This window comes from Engraulis encrasicolus, chromosome 10, assembly GCF_034702125.1.
Source record: "Engraulis encrasicolus isolate BLACKSEA-1 chromosome 10, IST_EnEncr_1.0, whole genome shotgun sequence".
NCBI classification, from domain to species: domain Eukaryota; kingdom Metazoa; phylum Chordata; class Actinopteri; order Clupeiformes; family Engraulidae; genus Engraulis; species Engraulis encrasicolus.
Genome location: NC_085866.1, coordinates 54,107,897 through 54,124,091, shown reverse-complemented (window position 1 = coordinate 54,124,091; position 16,195 = coordinate 54,107,897). Strand labels below are relative to the sequence as shown.

Sequence of the window (16,195 nt, the reverse complement as noted above, 5' to 3'; positions counted from 1 at the left end):
TGTGTGTGAGTTCAGTATATGTGTAAGTGTGTTTTTGAGAGTGTGTGTGTGTGTGTGTGTGTGTGTGTGTAGTCATCTGCTCTCGTTTAGTCAGCAGTGTGAGCGCTAAAAAGTACTCCACCCAGCTCTGTTCTGCTCTGCTCTCTCTGCAGTTTCCAATCACACTCACTCAATGGGGACTTCCACTGACTCCACTGATTCACTGGCTGACTGTTGACTTCCAAATTCACAACTGACCGACACCCCTGATTCAGGACAAACGCACACACTTGCACAAACATACCCGCACACACCGGCACGCACACGATACACATACAAGCATATACAAACACAAGCATATACAAACACACGCACACTTGCTGTAGAGGCCCCTGTGCTCCACTGCACAAAGACGGCCGATGACCTGACGTAATCGGCAGCCTGTACATTACATGCACTCTTCATTATGGTACATACACTGCTCATTGTCTATGCTGCTTCCCTGACGAGAGCCATGCAGTCATAGCTGGATGCACCTCACCTCACCTCACAGCACTGCACTGCACTGAGTGAGGACAGACGTTTGGACCTCAACAGATTTCCACCGCCTTCTTACACAAAAGTTACGCACAGTCGCACTCCTTCATTAAATCTTTATTATGCCAACCAGGGGGAGAAGACGACAACATGAATGTTTCAACATCACCCTCCTCGACCCCCAACATACACATACACACACACACACACACACACACACACACACACACATACACACACACACACACACACACACACAACACAACATCCCATGTAGCTAAAAACACACCCCATCTACCAAAACACACAAATACACGCATGCATGCACACACACACACACACAACCTGTAAGTTACACACAGTGTAGCTACATCCCATGTAGCTACACACATCATCTACCAAAAAACACAACAAACACACACACACACACGCTCCCAAAGACATGGGTTGTTGAGTGACATCCAGCAGCTGTTATGCAATCCCCCTCAGCCTCAGCTATGGTTTGGGCCTGAGCCTGCGCCCGGCCGCCTATAATGGCTTCTTTCCATTATCCTAATTCCAGTCCTCCCTTGTGCTTGTGGCCTCGCGACGACGTTGCAAGACGTCATTGAAGGCCGAAGTTTTACTCAATATCTCGTAGAAGCTCAATTCAAAGTTCATTTTCTCATTTCCAATCGGGATGTTGAATGGGGAAATGTCCCCCAAAAGTCGTTGCGGCTAGGCTGACAGCGGAGAAGCTTAATTGTTTTCTCCACGGAGGCGGGGCGTCAGCAAAGCGCGAGGCCACAAGCACAGGTGGAGGACGGGACTTAGGATAATGAAATGTACAGTACATACCGTACGGTACGGTACTACCCTACGACTTCTCAGGGCTACGGCTTCTGCTTCTGCCTGGGCCTCAGCAGTAGAATGACTTCTCAGGTCTATGGCTTCTTGTTCAGCCTCAGCCGTATGTAGTGACTGCTCAGGGCTCTGTGCCACAACCTCTCGTCTCGTTCCCTCACCCCCAGCCTGCCAGGGCAGCTTCATTTACAGCCCCAGGGCTCTCCGGGGCCTCTCCCCTGACACAGAGACATTAGCTGGCCTGCTCCCTCTGACCTCTGGGGCCATCGCTGCAACTGCTAATGTCACAATGCTCAACTAACTTTAAGTGGAGAAAAACGCACACGCAAGCTCAGTATCATTATTATTTATTAAAACCGCTATGTCTACAGCACAGGGATTCTCCACCAAATCAGATAGCAGCAGAGCTCCTACACTAACGAGCCGGTCCAGTCTGCTCCGGTCGGACCATCAGACCCGGATAGGCATCCCTAGCAGGGCAGATGCCGGGCCAGAGCCCGGTTAAAAAGTGGGCTTTAAGGGGAGCTTGGATGCTCGTTTGGGAGTGTGCCTGTCAGTGTATGGGAGAGATAAACAGATAAACAGGAAGATAAAGTGTGTGTTTGTGTGTTGCTTTTGCCTGACATTGTGTGTATCTGCGTAGTGTACGTGTGTGTCTGTGTGAGAGAAAGACAGAGGCGGTGAGAAAGATAGAGAGAACAAGAGAGAAGAAGACGAGAAGACGAGAGAAAACGAGGAAGAGTGAGAGCATGTGGAATCGCTGCATTTTGTTTGCTTGCAAGAAGGCCTTTCCTTCTTGGCACAGATCAAAGTGACACACAAGAAGCAAGACAGATAGACAGGCTGGCAGGGAGACAGGCAAAGAGTGCAGGCAGGCAAAGAGACAGTAGGGGTGTGTCACAGGCTTCTTCGCGATACACATATTGTAGTCTTCAGTATAGATATTTCATTTAATAAAATAAATTGACTTTTGAATGCTACACAGCAATTGTTTTACATTCACTACAGTATAACGGTTGCTCTAAAGAAAAAGTAACACTTGGTTATACAGTATATGTGAACAATATGTGAATGAACAAAAAGTAAAAGAATTAGGCCTAAAATATTGCAACATGCATCAACCGTCCATATCGAGATGCGAGTGTGTTGCAATACGTATCGTATCGTGACCCCTGTATCGGGATGTGTATCATATGGCCAGGTGGTTGGCAATATCCATCCCTAAGAGACAGGCATGCAGGAAGGGAGACAGCCAGGCAGGGAGACAGGCAGGCAGGCAAAGAGGCAGGCTGGGGCAGGCAAAGAGACAGGCAGGTAGGCAGGGAGACAGGCATGCAGGCAGGGATACAGGCATGCAGGCAGGGATACAGGCATGCAGGCAGGGAGACCGGCATGCAGGCAGGCAGGCGGCTTGATTCCTTGCAGACCTCACAAGCTCCGAGCAGCAAGCCAGGAGAGCAGAGAGCCAACAGAGGCAGCAGCCTGGTGCCAAGTCTTTCAAGCCTACAGCTGAGTCCACATAAAGGCAATTTGGACAGCTCAAGGTGGTGCGCGAGAAGCCCATTTGCAAACACAAACAAAACATACACACGCAGAAAGAATTAAGGGACAAACATCCCCACCTTTGCATTCTTCGCTGGACATTTAATGCGTGTGTGTGTTTTCTTGAACAGAGAGAGACCTTTCTCAAAGCAGAGTGCACAGACACGTACAGCCAGCTAAGTACATGCACCCAACATGTGCACAAGTATGCATCAGGAGGGTTTTTTTTCCTAAATCGCTTATCGAGTGTTAACAAATTGCTGGACTCTGACAGCATTATTATCATGTGTTACATCTCTCAACACACGAAAGTGCTGACAACAACCAATAGAGGAAGTTCTGAAGTATGTGTGTTTTTTTAAGAAAGAAACAGAAAAAAGCATGTACGTGAAATCCTAGCAGGGGCCTTTTCTCTATAAAAAAAGAAAGCAAGCAGGCAGGCCCAGTGGGGGAGAAGAGAGGGAGCCATCTTGCAAAACAACTTAATTACAAGCTCCGCGGCTGCAGAACAGTGGCCCTGGTCCTCATTTCACTGCCATCTCTCCATGGCTTATAAAGGCTGCCATTACACGCAGATTACTGCATCTCCAGCCTGTAAAACAAATGGGAGGGAGAGACAGACTACACTGCCTCCACTTCAACTCCAGAAACCACCGCCACCACTGCCTGCGCCACCCCACTGCCACCCATCCTATGATGGCTGAGGGAGACGGACTATCCTGCCACCACTCCCACCACCACCACCACCACCACTACCACTACGATTACAACTACTACTACTACTACCCCCCGCCCCACCCTAACATCCCCACTACTAGGAGACTGACTACTCCATCACCACCCCAACCAGTGACCACCATCACTCGACCCGAACATCCCCACCACTGAGAGACAGACAACTCCACCACAAACACTCCATCCATCCACCCCATCCCAACATCCCCACCGCTGGGAGACTTATGACTCCAATACCACGCCAACACCAGCAACCGTCAACACCACCACCAAGCCTGCACCACCGCCAAGCCCACCATCATAACCTCCAAGGCCACAGTGAGCCTGGTACAGCACAAGGGGAGGGAAGCCGACTACTCCAGTAGGCTTCAAAGTGGGGGCCGGGGACCCCAGGGGAGCAGAGATGGTGTGCTAGGGGGTCCGCAGCAAGTTGAGAGAAGAAGTTGGGGGTCACTTGCAATTTTCAGAAATGTTCGGGGACCACTTCTAACCCAATAAAAAATACCACTCAAATAAATAGTCACCAGCAACACATACATAAATATTATTTGGATGTTTAGAAAATTATTTCAAGGCCCACTAGGAATCCCAGACTTTGAGAATCAATGACCTATTGCATCTCTGAACATTACTACTATTATCATTGTTTCCAGTGGGGCACTGACACACATAGACTATGGTTGTGAAAGGGGTTGCAAAAAAAAAAAATAGTGTGGCATGACCCATGTAAGGGTGGGGTCTCAGCTGGAAGTTTGGGACCAACTGGGCTACACCACTCCAACACCAGCACCACTGCCTTGGACACCCCCACCTCCATGATCCATCACCTCATCCATCCATGTCTAAACCCACTGTGAGCCTGAGGGAAGATGGCTGGTGGTGTTGTTACTCTCCTCTGCGTTGGGTGTTCAGGCTACAGTCAGACAGAGTCGAGGCTTAGTGAGTATTCCACCATCACTGCTGCCTTTGCAGCCAAAGCCCTCAATGTGCACAGTCATACCAAAAATACTGAATCAGAACAAGATATCGCAAAAGGGGACTTCATTGATTCTCAACCTCAGGACTCCGAAGGTCTCCTAACCGAAGGTCTCCTAAAGGGGTGTTCACCCGACATAAAGTGGATACCGGAAAAGAAACAAAATGACGCTTCTTGTTAGATCCACCTTCTTTGGTCATACTATGTGAAGAAGACGACTGACTCTCCCTCTGCTGTTCAAAAACCCACAGTGGCCATGGTTGGTACAGGGCGAGGAAGATGGCTGGGGGGACATGTGGTGCTGTGTATGTGGGGTCCACTGCTGCTCAAAAACCCCGACAGCATGTCACTACAAGGGGAAGGAGATGGCTGCCATGTGGTGCTGTACTGTCTTTTGCTGTGCTATGCTGCACAAAACCCCCAGTAGGTTAACTTGGAAAATCCCAAGTTGCTTTGCACAATCGTTCCGATCTGAACGATCCGGATGCTCGTCCCAAAGCGCTAGCCTGAGGTAGGAAGCCAATCCGAGAGAAGGGAGGGGTTCCAAGATGGTGATGCGCATTACTCGACAAATGGAAACTTGCAATTTGTTTGAATACAACCAACATTTGGTGGCTATGGGCCATCAAATGATACATTATAACGATTATTATAACCACTGGCAATCGTAAACCAAACCACACCTACCCTGCGAGAAATTCAGTAGGACAAGCTCTCTACGACTCACTCCTGCTACTGCTGCTGTTGTTGTTGTTGTTCTTTTGCACTTCTACTCTACTCTCTACTCTACTCTACTCATGTTGCTGCTGCTTTAAGTCTACACTCACACTGCCTCTCATCCAGGGGTAGCCAGGGCTGCATGTCTAGGCCGTGCCAATACCAATGCCATGCCGTACGTACTGACCAGTGGACTGCATCCAATTGGGCACAAGAGGGAGAGAGAGAAAGAATAAATTAGAAGAAGAAAGGGAAGAGGAAGACCAAAGGGAAATGTGAGAAAGACAAAGAGGGCTAGGTAGAAGAGGAGGAAGAAATAGTGAGGAAAGAGATAGAGAAGAGAGACAATGGAAGGTAGAGAGGTATGGGGGAGAGGGTATGGTAGGAAGTGAGGGAAAGCAGGAATGGGAGAGAGAGAGAGAGAGAGAGAGAGAGAGAGAGAGAGAGAGAGAGAGAGAGAGAGACACTCGGCCAGCGACACCGTCCTGCCATTGAGAGTTGTATTTCTCCTCGTCAGCAGGTGGAGTGGAGAGGAGCAGAGTGGAGAGGAGCAGAGTGGGGGGGCAGAGCTCTTCTATAATGGGCCTCGGGGCCTGCTGCCTCCAGTGTTTGATGCCGCCTGCTAGGAAACTGACTAAACAAACTGTATTAATAGCAGCAGCCACCGCCAGGAATGAGGAGTCTGGAACCCGAGTTGCCAGAGGGACAGAGGGAGACCCCCACACACATACGCCACATGCACCACACACACACACCCACACACACACACACACCAACAGAGTGGGGGGAAAACACAAAACATCACTCCAATAGACACGATAAAAGACAGAGACAGACAGACAGACAGACAGAAAGTAAAGGAAAAAACACAATATATGCCGGGGGGAGGGGAGGAGGAGGCGGCACATACAGATTAGTGTCATCAAGGGTTCTAATTCAAGGGTTCTTGGCTTTATAGGCAAGTTAGCATGGGGTTCGAGTTAGAGAGACCATTACGAACACAGACAGACGGAGCGATAGAGTAGATCTGAGAACAATACATAGTGGGCAGGAGAAGGGAGGAGGCAAATAAGAGTCATCAAGGGTTCTTGAGAAGATTCTTGGCTACTGGGTAGCTTTATAGACAAGTTAGCATGAGGGTCTTTTAACATGCCCCCCAGTCAAGAGAGATCTAGGCTACAGGGCGTGGACATGTGCACGCACACGCGCACGCGCACGCACACACACGTATGTATTTATGTAACTGAAATGAACCTGAGCTTTGGTATATGGAACAAATGAAACCCAATAGCCACGGCTGCGTGACTACAGAGGTCTAGAGACAAATGCCATGCTGGCCTATTAGACAGCACCACACAATGGAAACACCACAGCTCTCCATTCAGAACCCTGAAACAAATGTTCAACCAACAGGGTGTTTTTGAAGTCTTTACATCAATGACCTTAAATACAACATTCCTTTCATTTTATGAATCGCTCACTCACAATGGGGGAAACATCCTGTTGTTGATGCAAGTAAATCCTCACTAGTGGTGCAATAACCTAGATTGCGGAGGTGAAAGAGTTCACCATAAAAGCAACAAGGTCAGCTAAGTCAGGACAGGGAGGATGCTGCATTTGTCATGACCAATGCAAAGAACTGCATTGTGCAATTTCAACTTGTTCTTGCACCTTAATGCACAGCACTTATGTAGTGGAGGACACGTGTACTTCTAATGTGACTCAACATCATCACTCTTATCGTATAAAATAATATCAATCAGTTTCCACAAGAGTATACAGTATGGTCACTTGGGGGGAACTTTTCATGCTTCAAGCATTCATATCTGGCATGTAAAACATCAGCAAAAACAGCACAATGACCTGTTCACCTCCAATATAAGGACGCAAAATGTTCTAGAACTGTGCTGCCAACATGAACTGACAAGTTCCAAGGTGTGCTCAGCGACCTACATTTTAATAAACAAGTGCATCACTTACATGCATGTAGTGTTGACAGGTATGTGGATGCATCGAGCGGCTCGTATGTCTGGAGCCAGCCTACTAATTGCACCTTGTGGACTACATTTTCATAGACTCCTTGCCGTGCGTTTACTGAAAGTGTCAAGACTGGGAAACGTGGGGAGGCCAGTAAACACTCTGCTCAGAGTCCTAATAAATGAAATAACATTACGACTAGTGCTTAGATGAAGATCGGTCAGAAAGACACCAGACATTCACACCTAGTTCCTTAATCTTTGCCAACAACAGAACCATATCCACGTTTTCCTCTAGAGGAGCAGCAACAAGAAACCATGATAACTTGTATTGGAAACAATGCCATTTTGGAGCACATAGTTGGCGATGTCACTGGCCAACCACTTGTTTTGATTAATCTACAAGTTTCTGAATCAATGCCAAATCTAAAGAGAATCACGATTCACGAAATGTCAAATAATTGCCCGTGGTGAAATTGCCTCGATTTGACACTGTCAAACATGCCACACGCGCCACTTGATGAAATGTCTTATTCGAAGTAGTAAAGAATAGGCATGTGAACAGTTACAAATCATAACCAGTAAACAACAGACATTGACATTCCTCAAGCACAACGCTTGCATTACACGTTTATAACTGCTAGCCTTTCGTTAAAAAATACACTGTCTAGACTCTAGCCCGCTGTCTAGCTAGCTTATTATCATTTGGGCGGCGACACACTAATTATTTAGCTGTCAGTGGCAACACCGAGTTCTTTAACGTCAGCGAACAAATTATACAGTCAACCTTAAGAGCATTTAAATAATTTAAGAGTGGGGAGGCCTTTTGGGGGGAATTATTTACCTCTGCCAAACTACTTTTAAGTTGTTAGCTGGCCGACTAGCCAGTGACCGTGCTATGCTACCATGCTAGCAAGGTACTGCACACGCCAGCTTAAAACCCCACCTTTTCCCGCATCTGCCAGCCCTTACTCTCGTAGCATTGGCTGTTAAGGCGTTCATCACAGACATGGCCTTTATGAGTTGCTCACGGCTACGTCCGTCGCGTAGGTTAGCAGGTCGTAATTGGTTCACGAGAGACCAACTCAAAACTTGGAATTTACCACTTTCGTTCAGGGCCAGGGACTTGTAGTGAGCAGGCCGCGAGCGACCAAAGCACCCCTGGCGAAAAAGTATGCTGCACCTACAAGGCAAAGTCGCTGCAACAGTCTACTGGTACAGTTGCATCAAACGACATTTTGTCGATTGGGTTTCGACACTGACTAAAGTTTCGGTGCAGCAATTCAGAGCATCATAAAAAATATTGTCTAAGTTGTTTGTTAACAGCATTGAAACTAGCAAGTAGCTTGCGATAGCACCGAGCCACTGTACTTGTTAGCAGTCTGCGCGAAGATGTGGCTAATGTTAGCAACTGGTACAGTTTACTAAAGGGACAAATAGTCCCCGATTTCTATACACCACTAACTCGAACTAAACAAAAGACAGATATACTGTAGTACACAGCATATTTCATGTTGTTATATCTACTCGAAATGATGGTTGTCAAAAATGACAGTAGTAGAATGTTTACAAACTCACCTCAGCGCCCCTCTCTCTCCCTCTATCCTCTCTTCTCCCTTGGAATCTGACACTCCCCTCCTACACAAAGCATCGCGAGAGGTAACGTCAGAGCGACATCAATCGGTCCCTCGGCTAGGCGGGTCTGGAGGTGTGAAATTTCATCCTCATAAGTGGAAGTCGCGTCTGTGTCACGACTTGAAATTATAGGTGGTAAACACCACGAACTATCAAAAAGTGTCTTCGAGAACAAACAACAAACAACGTCAGGACATTTTGATGGAATCTCTCTGGCTGTCACGTCAAAGCTCCTCTATTGGCCTGCTGTAACTGTTACATAATCTACTTTTTAAAAGATGGATTAAGGTTTCATGGCAATGCCCGGTGATACGAGTCCTTGTAGGCCTACTGCAGCTCGGATGAACTGACATGATACTCTGATAATACGTTTTAAATCAGACCACATTGACACTCCATAAAATGTACAGGCTGTCAGAAAGGACAATCGCAGTGTGAACAGGGTATTAATGGGTCTATCCAATTATAAAGCTTTTCTTTTTCTGGAAAATTATTTCCTACAAGTTTATTAAAATAATATTTTGTTGGGACACAGTTGTAGAGGTCTGATACAGAAAAACAATAATTTGAATTTTATTTATTATTCTAGTAATATAAAATGTCATATTACTTGGCTAATTGTTATTATTACTATATAATATAGCTTGGTGACATACGCTAGACAAATTTCCTCAACAATGTAACCAGATTTCCCTTGCAAAAACTCTCAAACCTAACAAAAACATTTAGTGGGCCTAAACATAAAAAAAGATTAGTCAATGTTATTTAATGCATTTAAAAAATGCATAGGCCTGATATCTGTTTTGGCTGGACAACAGATAATAAGCCAGATCATATTTGTAAGGACTAGAGTGTGGCTGCCACTGCCTGGCACCCATACCTGCTTATCATGAATGTGCGAAGGTGCTTTTGATAACCTTCAACCCCCCCCCCAACACAACAGCACTCCTGTGCCACGGTGCCTCAGCATGTCAGCATTGTGTTTTTTTGTATTTATAGTATATACAGCAGTTCTGCAGCTCATGGGCTTTGTTGAACAAAGTACTTCCCGTTTCTGTATCCTGCCTGCACAGTGGCAAGCCATGTCTTCAATTATGGATTTGGTCCCAAAGACCTCGTCTTGCATAATGGCTGGCCACACTCCAAACAGGCATGTGGAACAATTTGTTAGATGAGAGGAGAGCATGGCCACAGGCACTTCTTGCAAAGCATTCCCCTTCAAACTGGGCAGATGGCTAATATAATTTAAGCACTGAAAGAAGCAGTCGATTCTATTCTATTCTATTCTATTCTATTTTATCCTGTTCTGTTTGATTTCTGTTCAATTTCTATTCAGCCAAATTCATGAGAGGAACTGTCCTGCTCATTTCAGATGTAACCCATTTTGAGACACACAGTCCTGTATCTGGGAAAGGTTTGGAGTGTGCACCAACAGCCCCAGTATAGGTGTACCACACACACACACACACACACACACACACACACACACACACACACACACACACACACACACACACACACAGTGGTCGGGGAATTCATAGTTCTGCTCTGGTTTCCTTCCTGAGATTCTGAGTATGTTTCTCACTCAGAGGGACGTCCTGTGCTTGAGACTGCTGACGTGAGCCATAAATACCTACAAACAATATCTGAATAAAAGGCCTGTATTGAGATGTAGCACACCCGTCAATAAGTAAATGCATTCTTAGAATTTACAGGCCTAAGATGTAACCTGCAATGCATACAATGGGGTCATGAATTAGCTTAAATCGGTCCTATGTTGGTGTATTTCCTATTGCACTTGAGCCCTTTTTTGTCTTGTCAAACATTATCATATACTCATGGATAGTGACACATTTTTAAAATCCAATTGTTAAATACTTGAAAAGCAAGACAGAACCTTATGCCAAATGTCGACAATATTCCTCACCATTGCCCCTTTCAGAAACATCAGTCAGGTAGGGGCTGGAACTACATATGAAAAAAATTGTCATAGCTACTTGTAAATTGTGAGAGCACAGAGCAGTCCGCTCTGGTTCAGACAGTGTGAGTGTTGTAGGACAGAGACCTCTACTGGCTGAAATCAGGTATTAAAGGGGTATGCCACTATTTTGGGGCTTAATACAGTTAAAATCTTTGGCCAAGGTTTATTAAGGAGGTAAAGTGTCTTATTGTTGATGTTAAGCGTTGCTAAGCTAGTGAAAGTCAATGGATCCGTGTAACATGTACATATGCATGCTACACGGATCCATTGACTTTCACTAGCTTAGCGACATGCTCTCTCTTTTAACTTGTCTTAAAGCAAGACAACGGCTTACATGAAAAATAAGACACTTTACCACCTTTATAAACCTTGGCCAACGATTTTAACTGTATTAAGCCCAAAAATAGTGGCATACCCTTTTAAGAGTACACTGAGGACCCAGGCCCAAGCTACAACCCTCAAAGTCCCAGAGCTGCCATTTAGAAGAAGCACAGTTGGTTTCCTACTATATAGAAATTTTGTGGTATAACATTTTCAACAGACAGACTACTATTAGATTTCGGAAGGCATAGTATGATCTGATGCATCTGTAACTGTTGACATGAGAAGGAAAAAGAGTCAAACTCAGGCACATAGTTTATGACAAGTGGAAAGACTTTTACTCTCTGTATAAGAAAAGAAGAAAGCACTTTTGGGTTGACTGTACATTTGTCATTTTTTGTACTTCACAAAAGTTACCATGAAGTCATATCAAATGCTTAGACTAAGTTCTCATACAAACATAAACTGCCAATAGCCCACTTAACAGAGAGAACAGATGCAGCAAGGAAAGCAAAAAGGTGTCTGAGGTTAGGTTCGTCAAATGCTAAAAATAAAAAGCCATATCCGTCTACATTATTTAAGTTTTTTCACAAAGGCGAACCATGCCATTCCTCAAATCTGTGCATCATCACAGAAGAAAAGGAAAAAAGAAAAGAATGCAAGTTTTTACACTGACAGAAACGTTAAGAGTTCCTACAAGCACCAGAAAAAGTCATTAACATTACTAAAATATTAACAGAAAAAAATAATAAAATTTATGAAACCCTTAGACATCACGCATGCTTACAGAGCAATTACCTTAAATAAAATTGACAAATGATCTGTGATATATATATATGTATATATATACAAAACAAATGTTTACATATTTAAATTACAAGCATTTGCAAGTAATTAATTCAAGTGCTAACTCAAAACATGATAAAAAATAAGTGATTCTGTTATATTAAGTCATATACTGTCTGCACCATTTAAAATAGCAAATAGTTTGCCGTTTGTGTGTGCTTCTTTAACATAAAACCAAACTCTACTTCTCCTATGTGTGTCCATGGAACCTTGGCACCAGCCACATAACAAATGGGTGTAAAATCAAATATGAAAGAGGTTAGTGAAATTTGCTGTCGACTAGCTGGTGAATTTTGCTATTTGTGTATGTGTGGCTGGTAAAGATGTCCCATTTTGTTTAGTGAATTTCCATTTCATTTGTTTAGTGGAATTTCCACCACCAAATCAGCAGCTCTCCTGCTTTATATCAAGTAATAGGCCTAATTCTGCATACATACCTCCACATTACACCTTATACACAATTGCAATCTGGACCAAGACAGAATCGCACATGATGTCAGGAGAATTGAAGCTGGAAACACTTGACAAATGACTCATCATGAAGACATACATACAGTGGACTAGACACATACACTTGCAATCACACTATTTCAACACAACAAAAAAAGAAATTAACAATAGACTCTTTTTTTTCAGTTTTGTACAAGCACCACCACTTCCCTCCTTGACACCACTGCACTATGAGCACTCTTTGCCCACCCACCCACTCACTAATGACGCCAACCCCTCCTCCACCCAGGAGGGCTGCCAGACCAGGTCAGGTCAGTCCCTGAGCAGCACATACTCTTTGACGGACTCGGGCAGGGGCAGCTGCTTGACGGCGGTGGGCAGGTACTGGACGCCCAGGCTGTGTCGCACGGCGCAGCGTGCCAGGGCGCGCAGCGAGGGCGGGTGCGACACCATGCCGGTGAGCCGCTCCAACAACTGCGGATCCTTGCTGAGCTCGCGTGGCAGCGTGCCGTCTGCGCGGCGGATCTGGAAGAGGCCTGCGGCACGGCACAGTAGATCCAGGCACTCCTCCTCTTGCTCGGTGCCCAGCCCCCGTGCCAGCAGCGCCACCAGCCGCGAGATGGGCGTCTGGCCCTTCAGGTTGGTGACGTGCACCTGGGCACCATACTCAAGCAGCACTCGCACGCTCTCCAAGTTGCCCTTCATGGCAGCCCAGCTCAGCGGCGTGTCACTGTTGTAGTCGCGTGCGTTGGGGCAGGCACCGCTCTCCAGCAGGGCGCGTACGCACTCTGGGTTGTCCTTGAAGGCGGCCCAGTGTAGGGGCGTGTCCTTGTTGCCGTCCAGGGCGTCCGGGTGGGCACCATACTCCAACAGCAGCTCCACGCAGTTCTCGTCCTTCTCCGCTGCGTAGTGCAGCGCCGTGCGGTTGTAACCATCCAGGGCGTTCACCTGTTTCAAAGAATTCACCATCATAATTACACTTTAATTCAGCATTCACCATCATAATTACACTTTAAGCCGAAACACCGAAGCAGCTGAATCAGTCTTACAAGCTTTTAATCAATGATGGGCAACCTGGATTCAGAAGCTACAATCTAGAGCAGCATATTCTAAATGACCTGGTTTTACCTAACTGGATAGGTAAAACCGGGGTCCCATCACTGCTCTAAATTATATGAAAAGAAATTTCAAATGCATTTCTCACCTCGGCTCCTTTCTCTAACAGAAGCTCCACACAGTCGGCATCGGCCACCATGCATGCACAGTGGAGTGGCTTCAACGTGCCATGCATTCGATTGACATCCGCCCCCTAGACAAGCAAAGCATCACAAACACTTAATTCCGACTGTATTGCTGCAGTTGACATTAGAGTCATACTAAGTGGTGCCAGCTTCATTTACCTTGCGTATGAGATCCTCAACATTGTCATGGGGAAAGGAGCGGATGGCAGCAATGGTCCGAATCAGCCGCTCGGACAGCGAATATTTACTTTGAATGCTTTGCATGATATACCACATAGTTGAGCTCATTTGGACCGGAAGCACATTTCACCCTGGCCGGGTGACCTCACACCACTCTCTTGACGAGCTGTCAAAGGAGGAAAAGGCAAGGACATATATTGGCGTGCAGACAGTTCATTGTATCTGTTCCATCATATTTGTTGTACGGGTGTACTTGTCTGATTATTAGTATTATAATTATTATTTTTAAGGAAAAGGCAGGGCATGCATTCCCAGAATTAGCAATAGGCCTACCCTGTTTTGAAAAAGGACGTTGACACAGACAACCATTTAATCAAAACTACGTGCCATGCTTTTATAAAACCATAGCATACAGTTTGGCTTGGCTGTATAACGGAGCTGTACCGTCCCATGCTTCTCATCAAGTAGTTAAATGAAGAACATAAAAGATGGTGTGTCCTGGACAGGTTGCATTACACACCGGGCCCATTTTCCCATAATGGTTAACATTAACAGTATTTCTGACAAAATGTGGTGATCAAATAACGACAAAACAACCTGCACATGCAATCAAGGACTATAGCGTTTTGCCTTTACGGCTGACATTTGCATGCATTTCGTGTATAATTAACTGTCAAAGTCTTATCACGTGAACAGGCAGCTAGCTATCGTCAGAAAAACAACAGTTGGCTAAAAAAAACTACTAGCAATTCAAGCTAACATTACATATATTTCAATAAGTCGTGCATGCTAGTTTATGTCATTAAAGAAAGACAGCGTGTACATTTAGAAACAGCAACTGGGGACACATAGCCGTGATATGACCAGTTGGATAGTGACATGTTGACATATTTAGTGCAGTAGCCCACGTCAGCTATGGCTAATGCTTAGCAGGCGACTAGCTTGGCTACAACACCAGTGGTTAATATCCATTTCATAACGCAAAACACAACTGTAATACAGTTTGGCAATAGTTAATCGTGTTTATATAGCGGGTTTATTTTGTTTTGTTTGCAATAACGAACCTCTACGTCCTCACGGAAGCAACCCCAGTCAGCAGAGCTGGCTAACTATGACAGAAAGCAGCAACACTTCGTCAGCTCAACAAAAACACACAGCGACGCCAACCCATGCACCTCACGTCATCACGATTACATACCATTCTGCTCCAGCACACGCCTCTGACCCGACCGCTTCAGTGCAACTAATGTATGTAGGAATTTGGTAGTTGCCAACCCTTTCAACTTCTTTTATTACCCCTCACTGTTGCTGTTTGCGTCCACGTGCCTCCGAATTATCTTCCTTAATGTCACAGCAGGCATTCCTGTCATACCAAAGGCCACAGTCCAAATATAGTCGACAGTTGGCGGTGGATATGCCATTTAAGGCTTGGAGGAGACCACCGCCTTGACCGTTCATATTGTATTAGTAGTAATCGCCCACATCTGTAAATGCATATTAACACGGCATACGCATACAGGACAAAATACTGGCCTGCACAAACGCTGTGAACTAGTGACCTGCGCAACAATGTTATTAACACCGCGTGCACATGTGTGACTGTGCGCTGTGCATTGTGCACTGAACTGCAATTTCACCATTTGGTTAAATGTAAACAGGCGAGATCGAAATTGGGTTATTGGCAGAGTAGATGTAAATGGGCCTGTCAAAAAATCGGATCAGAGCAAAAAATCGGAATGGGCACATCCGATCTGGAGTGTAAACAACATATAGTGCAGATGGGGTTGTCGTCGGGCCGATTCACATTTGCTGAAAATACTCAGCTACATCACAACAATATGGCTATGACGTTACAGAGAGCCTTCAGTAATAGATGAAGACATAGACATTACAATTATGGTGACAGTAAGGTTACAACAAAAGCTCTGCATTAAGAGATTAAGGTCCAGGCATTGTGCTGGGCTGCGCACTCCATTAGTTGGATGCCGTGTGTCTGGGACCATATTTTTTCTTGCTTGCTGTTGTGTTTGAGGTCATTGTCTTGTTGAAACATCCACTTCAAAGGCATTTCCTCTTCAGTATAGTGCAACATGACTTCTTCCAGTATCCTGTACTCAACTGATCCATCCTGGTAATAGGACCAACATCGTAGTACAAACAGTACAAAAACATTACCATCATGATACTTGCACCACCATTAGATAAGATTAGAGAAGATTGTTCTTTTAGGGTCTAA

General features: G+C 45.4%; 2 protein-coding genes across 4 annotated transcripts in view; both read right to left on the bottom strand.

Annotated features, from left to right (window-relative positions):
• atf7a (activating transcription factor 7a) overlaps positions 1-8,974 on the bottom strand; it is a 50,692-nt gene extending 41,718 nt beyond the window's left edge. For both annotated transcript variants that reach the window (XM_063209368.1, XM_063209369.1), the window contains exon 1: positions 8,884-8,974. The gene's annotated coding sequence lies outside the window, so the exon portion shown is untranslated. The remainder of the gene's footprint in view (positions 1-8,883) is intronic.
• Positions 8,975-11,554: 2,580 nt separating this feature from the next.
• On the bottom strand, positions 11,555-15,428 carry asb8 (ankyrin repeat and SOCS box containing 8). 2 transcript variants are annotated; one of them, XM_063209365.1, is made up of 4 exons: positions 15,158-15,428; positions 13,939-14,125; positions 13,743-13,847; positions 11,555-13,486 (listed from the first exon to the last, which is right to left on the bottom strand). In XM_063209365.1, exons 2-4 carry the CDS (start codon positions 14,065-14,067, stop codon positions 12,851-12,853), a joined length of 870 nt encoding a protein of 289 aa, XP_063065435.1. In that variant the 5' UTR covers positions 14,068-14,125; positions 15,158-15,428; the 3' UTR covers positions 11,555-12,850. The 2 variants fall into 2 exon arrangements, with proteins under 2 accessions (XP_063065435.1, XP_063065433.1); XM_063209363.1 differs by lacking the exon at positions 15,158-15,428 and adding an exon at positions 15,024-15,139.
• Between the last annotated feature and the right edge of the window lie 767 nt (positions 15,429-16,195).